The sequence below is a fragment of the Bidens hawaiensis genome, unplaced genomic scaffold (assembly GCF_021521415.1).
Source record: "Bidens hawaiensis isolate Kalapana, Puna unplaced genomic scaffold, B.hawaiensis_p1.1 tig00035904_1, whole genome shotgun sequence".
Classification (NCBI taxonomy): domain Eukaryota; kingdom Viridiplantae; phylum Streptophyta; class Magnoliopsida; order Asterales; family Asteraceae; genus Bidens; species Bidens hawaiensis.
Window position 1 is genome coordinate 135,029 of NW_027496246.1, and position 8,791 is coordinate 143,819.

General features: G+C 32.0%; 1 protein-coding gene across 1 annotated transcript; it reads right to left on the reverse strand.

Annotated features, from left to right (window-relative positions):
* Nucleotides 1-2,410: 2,410 nt before the first annotated feature.
* LOC143587842 (7-deoxyloganetin glucosyltransferase-like) lies at nucleotides 2,411-7,086 on the reverse strand. The gene is made up of 2 exons (XM_077069010.1): nucleotides 6,558-7,086; nucleotides 2,411-3,377 (listed from the first exon to the last, which is right to left on the reverse strand). The coding sequence occupies exons 1-2, from the start codon at nucleotides 6,688-6,690 to the stop codon at nucleotides 2,440-2,442; spliced, it is 1,071 nt and encodes a 356-aa protein (XP_076925125.1). The 5' UTR covers nucleotides 6,691-7,086; the 3' UTR covers nucleotides 2,411-2,439.
* Nucleotides 7,087-8,791: the final 1,705 nt, after the last annotated feature.

Here is an 8,791-nt window from a genome sequence, read left to right on the forward strand (position 1 = left end):
CGCGGAATATAAAAGCTTTCATAAAACATTTCATAATAAAACACGTCTTGTCTTAAAACATCATTTTGTCTTTCAAAATAAACGAAACATTAAACTTAAACGTCTTGAGTCTTCCGATGCCAGCCTCTTATTCAGTGCCACGTGTCTTCTCAAGCGAGCTGCCTCATCCTACTCACCTGCGTGCATACTAAAAGTCAGCTACGCTGAGTGAGTTCTAGTTAATCATATACTACGCAATACACATAAACTTATATTCTTTCATTCATACTTTCATACTTTCTTTTGTATTAACTTACTTTCATATCTTACGTTATAAAGAGCATTACGCCATACATTCCTCGAGTATTATTAGGGCTCGGTACCCTCTTTCCTCGAGTATTATTAGGGCTCGGTACCCTCATTCCTCGAGTATTATTAGGGCTCGGTACCCTCTTTCTTCGAGTATTATTAGGGCCTGGTTCCCTCTTTCCTCGAATATTAGTAGGGTTCGGTTCCCTAGTTCTCGAATATTAGTAGGGTTCGATTCCCTCTTCGTTACCGTACATCCATCATTTCCTGCTTTTATTAACTTTATCACATTCATACACATAAGCATACATATCATACTTAACTTATACTTAGCATTACAACCTGACAGTACGTGCAATATCCGAAGATCGTTCACGTACTAACAAGCAATCATTCATACATTTCACATCGTTCATATAAGGCATACACTTATCACTTAGGATAAGTGTATTAACAAACATATAGAGTATGCACACAGCCCCGAAAACATAACACAGAAGTGGGGCTAGAAACTCACCTGAACACGGTTACGTTCACCGTTAATCGTAATCCCTTTCTTCAGTTGTGCACGGCTGACTGTATAACAAGTATACGTATCAATTAACTATCACTACTCATATTGTATTTCTATCTTTATATGACCCACAACGAACGGGGGTCCGGGGGCAGCGCCCCTGGCAGCGGGGTCTAGGGGCGGCAGCCCCTAGCAGGGTCCAAGGGGCAGAGCCCCTGGCTGGGGTCGAGCTGCCAGGTCAGCTTGGAAAAATTTTATTTCCATTAACTGTCTTAACACATTTTTCATTAGGTTTTTAATTTATTTTCTAAGCGAACTTAACTTTAGGCGAAGTTAAACCTTAAGCGAACTTAGCTTTAGGCGAAGTTAAACCTTAGGCGAACTTAGCTTTAGGCGAAGTTAAGCCTTAGGCGAACTTAGCTTTAGGCGAAGTTAAACCTTAGGCGAACTTAGCTTTAGGCGAAGTTGTCATCAGGCGAACTTAGCTTTAGGCGAAGTTGTCATCAGGCGAACTTAGCTTTGCAGGCGAAGTTCATCAGGCGAACTTAGCTTGCAGGCGAAGTTGTCGGCTGCAGCTACTGTTCGTCCTTAATCATCTTCGTTTCTTAACCAAATAACTCGATTTAGGTATCCACGGAATCGTCTGACCAGCGCCTACAAACCCCAACCATCAAATCGACCTAACATCGATGTTTAAAGGGTGCGATTTAGGCATATAGGTTACGGGTTCTTTTATCAATCGATTAACCCATCAAATCGTAACCATTTTCAGTAAGTTTAGCTTTGTTGGATTCGTTTTTACCATACAAACACAGATCTATCATTTCTATAATAATCCAAACCTAAACGAACAAGTTCTCGATATAAACGTACCGTAAATGAGTCGAACTACGAACACGAGCTGGTCTTGTTGCTTTGGTTCGTCACGACGATTTAGCACCAACGAGCTCGGGTCCTCGCCTTTGGATCTTGGTTCGGGTTGTGTGTTTTGGGGTGTGTAGAGATTAGGATGGATAAATGGATGGAATGGAAATGATTGGGGTTTAAGGGGGTATTTATACTCCCTTAAGCCCATGGACCGAAGGCCCATATTTCCTTTTGGTCCCTATCTTCCTCTAACTCGTTTATTTCACCCGACAAAATAATATATTAAATATTACTTTAGAAATTTCGGGATGTTACAGTTGAGTCTTGATTGGTTTGGATGGTTACAACACGAGTCTGGGCCTTAAACGAGCGTAAACGAACTAAAAACGTTAAAACTGATTTTGCTGAAACGAATTGCAGGCCGCGCCACGCAGCAGGCTGATGCCAACCCTACGCGCCACATGAGATGGGGTTCTCGGTCAAACTTTGTTTTGGCAATTTTAGTCCATCTAGTTCGTTTTAAGACGTTTTGAGAACAAAATAAACGTTTTATAAACAGCTAAGACTAGGACAAAACGGCAAGTATGAAACATGAATACAACATAAAGATTAAAAATTTATTAATATCCAAATATTCGAAAAACAAAACGGGTCGGGCTTACAATACGAAAACAAATACAAATCAAACATAAATTATGTCTTTTATTGAAGACCAATACTAAGAACACATTATAAATATTTATTTATGATAATAGGTGGAGCATTAAGATTTATTTTGAAGAGCTTTGTAGCAGATTAATTAGTTTCTCCAAGTTAATCACAGATGAACCGGAGGGAAACTTGCATGATGCCTCCGCCTTGTTCTTTAAATCAATGGCATTCTTTCTCATCTCTTTTCCCTTTTCTCCATTCATCAACTCGATCACTAGCTTCGAAACTTCATCTCTCTTAACATTGTTGTCGATCTCCAAGGCAACCTTCCACTTATTGCAACTCAACCAGCAATTCGTAAGTTGATCAGTGAAAAACGGCCAACAAATCATTGGGACTCCATAAGAAATACTTTCGAGCGTTGAATTCCATCCACAATGTGTTGAAAACCCTCCTACTGACGGGTGACTTAGAACCTTTTCTTGTGAGCACCAACTAACAAGCATCCCTCTATTGCTTGTCTCTGCCAAAAACTCGGGTGGAAGCGCAACAGAATCACCACCCACAAGGTCTGGTCGTATCACCCACAAGAATGATTGATTGCTCTTAGCGAGTCCCCAACAAAACTCGGCTAGTTGTTGAGGATTCATCACAGTGATGCTACCAAAATTTACATATATAACCGATAGCGGCTCTTTGGAATCTAACCATTCTAAGCACTTAGGCTCTTCTTTCCAGAGATTTGTTTTAATGGATTCAAGTGATTTATCAACATTATTGTTCTCAAGCATATGCAAAGGTCCTATGCCTAAGCAATTAGTGTACTTTAAAGAGATCGTCTCTAGAATATCATATTCTAGCTCATTAAAGGTGTTGAAAATAACGGCTGTTGCTTTTTTTGCTCTTTCTAGTTCCTGTTTATTAAATTCAACCATATACTCATCACCGGGATTAAGCATTCTAACAAAAGTCGGAATATATTTTAGAGGTATTCCTGGCATGGAAGGAATAAAATCAATGACTGTATCCAAATAGCCATTTACTAAATCACTTGGATCTGAAAAAAAAAAGAGGATTAAATTAGTTAGCACCAAATTAGTTAATAAAATTATATGAATACACGAAATTTATGTAAGAGTCTTTCCCCCCACTTAATTTTCATGTTATATCTAGTTTCTGTTATTGAAATAGGTTTCAACAAACAAATACTACCAATGTTTCTAACAGTTCAACTTAAACCCGGTTAATGCTGTTTTTTTCTTTTTTTAACGGCAATCAAATCTACTTTAATAATACTACACTAACTTTCATCATGGAGCTTGAACCATCAAGCTCCAACGGAGGACGATTTATAATACATTAAGATACCATTGTGCCAAATGCAATGTAATTCTTGATAATCCATTGGGGAAATCTAAAAAAGTGGATAACTGTGAACTCTTTTCTCAGCCCTTGATTATTTCTTCACATTCTTATGTTACACCCTCAATCACTATATCACATCATTTTTGTAAAGGAAAAAAACACCTAAAAATCAAAAAAATAATTTAAAAAAATTATAAAACAAAAAAAATGAAAAAAACCAAAATGTTTATCTAGCATCCCTCGTTCCAAACAATAAAAAACTCCTCGTTTTAGCCTTTGGGTTAGGTTTATATCTTTTAGGGATAGGCTTTTAGGGGGTTTAGGTTTTCCGGGTCCGGGTTAGGTTTTTTAGGGGGGGGGGGGGTCTTGTACACGTGTCGGTGGAAAGATAGTAGGAAAAGAAAATTGCATAGATAAATTATAACCACCATTTTGAAACTCGCATTGTCTTATACATGCGTAAAAACATAAGTTGTTGGCGTTCATTAACACTAAATTCCATGAGATAACCGTAGATTGGTTTTTAATATATATGGTAAGGATCATAAGAGAGCTTTTTGATATTAAGAACTTTTATAACCATTTTGGGAAAAAAAACCGCTTAAAAACATTAAAAAAATTATAAAATGAAAAAAAAAACAAAAATAAAAAAAAAACAAAAAAAATATATTTTTCATTCTGGTTTCATAAAAAAAACTAATTATACACATATGTATATTTTTATATAATCTTGATTTACTTAATGTACACATAAGTACATTTTCATTATCTTAATTGTACATATGTGTATAAAGAATAATATGTATAAAATCAAAAAATAAGTATTATACATACATGTATAATTTTGCTAAACCCGTATTTTTTTAATTATTTTATGAAACCGAGAAGAAAAATAATTTTTTTTTTCCTTTTTTTGTTTCGCGTTTTGTTTATTATTTTTTTTATTTTTCTAAATAGTTTTTTTTGTCCAAAATGGTTCTTAAAGTTCTCAATTTCAAAATGATTCTTACATGATCTCAATCCTATGTATGTATGTATGTATGTATGTATAGAAGATAGTTCAAATAAAAAACAATTATTTTGTCAGGATTGTGAAAAGAGTTTAAAATAAAACATAACACCTAAATACAGATTTTAGAAATTACTAATCTCAACACACTACAATATGGATCCAATGGTCTAGATATATATTCTTATGTTTTTCACAAAACGATTGTTTTTTATTAACCCTACCCTAACATATATATATATATATATATATATATATATATATATATATGGAGATGATCATGAGAGAACTCCATTTTATGTAGAGAACTAATAATGAAGTAGTTTTAATTTAATTAAAAAAAATATTTTTAAATTTTTTTTTCATCCTTCTTATATGTTGTTATTCTTCACCACAAAAAAATAAAAATAAAAAAAATTAACGAGTAATGCATATATGCAATACATCGACTTTTTTTATAATGCATATGTACAATAGTGTGCATTTTGATATTTGAAATAGTGTTGAATAACATATATATAGTTGTTTGTATTGTTTATTTGCAATAGTGTTATATTATATACAAAAATTAAAAAAAATCGATATAGTGCATATGTGCATTATTGTTGTATTACATATATGCGATAATATGTTTTGCATACAATTATTAGTGTCGTATTTGCATATATTCAATAGTGTGTATTGGATAATGCAATTGTGTTGTATTATATGCAATAAAACACTATTGGATATATGCAATAGGCATTAGTGCACATATGCACTACAGTACTACACCGACAAGTTTTTTTTTTAGCATCAATATCATCTTATTAGAATGAGGAAAGAAAAAAATCACAAAATAATTTTTTTTTAAAATAGTTAAAAATAATTCTTCTCTAGTTCTCTAGTTCTCTCTTTAAGAGGAGTTCTCTCTAGATCTCACCCATATATATATATATATATATATATATATATATAGGGTAAGGATCCTAAGAGAACCCTTTGCAAATTGAGAACTTTGAGAACCATTTTGAACCACTAAAAAACCTTTAAAAAATATTTAAAAAAATCATAAAACAAAAAATAACAAAAATTTTAAAAAAGTAAAAAAAACCAAAATTCTTATATTTTTGTCCGGTTTCATTAAAAAAATAAAAATAAATAAAAAAAACAAAAAAAAATGTTGTATTATACACATATGTATAATTTTATTTAATCTTTAGTTACGTAATATACACATATATACAGTATCATTTATCTTAAATTATACACATGTGCATAAAAAAATCATGTAAATGTACATATATGTATATATTATACATATGTGTATATAATTTGCTAAACCGAGTTTTTTTAATGAAACCGGGATGTTAAAATAAGAACTTTGGTTTTTTTACTTTTTTCATTTTTATGTTTTTTTTGTTTTATGATTTTTTTTTATTTTTTGGTTTTTTGTGGTCCAAAATGGTTCTCATAGTTCTCAATTTCAAAAAAGTTCTCTCATGATCATATATATATATATATATATATATATATATATATATATATATTGGGGAGGGTTATACTAAAAATAAGTAGTTTCTTAGGAAGACTAGGAATAAATCATAACCATCTGATCATGTTAATCAATTGTTGAGATTTAAAATTACCAAAAACCAACATGGTTTCCTATAATTACTCTTTCACCACTGTAACCGACATATTTTCTTAGAATTGTTCTTTCACCATATGTTATAAAGCCGCTTGTCAAAAATCTATTGGTTATTACCATTCTTATGAAACTCTTTCTTTTTATTTGAACCCTTTTATATATATATATATATATATATATATATATATATATATATATATATATATATATATATATATATATATATCCTTTACCTTTGAGGGGCATTAAACCCTTTTGTATTAGATTGTCGAACTGATCAAAACATATGAGGGAACCCGTTCCTGATGTCCATAAGAGCGCTGTCGGGACACCTAATTCTTCGGCTAAAGGGAGGGCGTAACCCATAAGAACATCGGCCACCAGGCAAGTCACTGGGGAATAAACAGTACTCGCTTTAGCAAAGACACTTTCAATTTGACCCAAACCCTTTGAAAAGATGGCCTTGGCTAAAGATGGAATGTGGGGACTTATATCGGTGGTGGAAGACCATCGAAATAAGTTTCAAAGTGGAAGGTAGGACAATCGTTCATGAGGTCGTCAGAGCCTAGAGATCGTTGAAGGCGTTTGTGGTCATACTCGGTGATGACGAAGGTGATCTCGAAACCTCTGGAATGGAGGAGTTTTGCAAGTTTTAGCATGGGGTTAAGGTGACCTTGTAGTGGGACTGGGATGCACACTGCATGTACCTTATTTTCTTGGGTTGAACCCATGAGGATCTCTCTCTCTCTTATTGCTCACAAAAAAAAAAGAAGAAAAAAGGAAAAAAAGAAGTGAAGACAGACACAATATCTGGATACATGTATTACGGTTTTTATAGGCCACTAGTGAAGACTGTCACGTTTTAAAAATGAAAGAGAGAACAAATTAAGCTAGCATATAATTACTGGATGGACAATGGGATATTATCATATTACCCCTTCCAAACGTTTTTAAATGCATATGTACCCAACCTAAAAATTCTATTACATATTTAACCTTCCTTAAGTAAAAAAAATTGTATGTTTACCCATTTAGATTTATTTTAGTAAAAATAGTTTATATAATAATTATTTTACCCTTCTTTTTACTAAAAATCTAAAATTTGCATATGTACCCATTTTAACTTTTTTTTTTTCTAAGATATCTTTTTTATGTTTCGCTAATTTTATATTTGTAATTTATCGTTTGTGTATTGGTCGTGTTATCACTTCCGCATTGCCGCTTAACAAAAGACTGAGTCCTTAAATATGATCTTAATAATAACAAAGTTCTGACAATATCAAAAGATATTATTGATGTTTCAAATTGCCAGCTAGCATTATATGAGTTCTTTGATTTGGGAATCAATCTCTATAATTAAAAATATAACCAATTCAATGTTCAAATACACATATTAAACATTCATATTCTCAGCCTAAGAACAATGTTACCATCAACTGAATCTCTTCTCTGAATCTATGAGCTTAAGGAAAATGTAGTTAAAGAACATATGGCACAACTTTCTTGTTACGCCATTAACGTTTGAGGAGATCGCGATTGTGGCTATGTCATTTGTAATATAATTAAAAAATAGTATTTACATCGATACATAAGTCAAATGGACAACAATCTGCATTGCTAGATCTTTTTAGATTGTAAAATTAAGTCGTCTAAAAATAACATTCAACAGGTAGTTAGGGTTTTATTTTGTCACCGATTCAATTAAGCATGCAATTTTTTTTATTACTTATTTTTATTTTTTTAGCAGCAAACATACAATTTGTTGTTAGTTATAACTATTGTAAAAATTTAACGAATGTGTTTCTGTCCGCATTATTGATAGCATATATTGTTAAAAACTGGGAAAGTCATGGCAATGCCACAGTACTTATTGAAAACCATTAAAATGTTTAAAGCCTGCCAATTTATTATGGTATTATATATGTTAATTCATAATATATATTATAAGTAAGGAAAATGTTAAAATACATAGAGAGACAAAAATAAGAAAATGAGAAGGATCTGTGTCCAAAAAAAACCCTTAAAAATTTTGAGAAAAACAATAAAAAAATCATAACTCAAAATATAAATCTAAAACGAAAAAATTAAAAGAACTAAAATGTTTCTCACGTCTTTCCCATTAAAAAAACCCGAAAAAATACATAATGACGAGAAAAAGACAAATAGATCGAAAAATATAACAGTGCCGAGCAAATATAACACAATGTTAAGGAATATAACACAATATTAAGAAAAAAAGATACAATGTTAAGGAAAAAATACAATCAATTACGAAAATAAAAAGAAAAAAAACATAATAATAAATAAAAAGACAATGCTTTTTTTTCCAAAAGAGTGGAATTTATAATTATTTGAATCACCATATTTGAAATCTAAGGGTAAAGAGAATATAAATTAGCCAATAACAAACTTGATCCGATTAGAGTTGTTCACGATCTGAACCCGAGCTCACGTTCGAAAAGCGAGC

Excerpts from the sequence above, each read along its gene's own strand:
- LOC143587842 (XM_077069010.1), bottom strand. The coding sequence starts at position 6,690 with ATGGGTTACGCCCTCCCTTTAGCCGAAGAATTAGGTGTCCCGACAGCG. Across the intron at positions 3,378-6,557 it reads GGGTTTAATGCCCCTCAAAG|ATCCAAGTGATTTAGTAAAT; the intron begins GTAAAGGATATA and ends TTTTTTTTTCAG.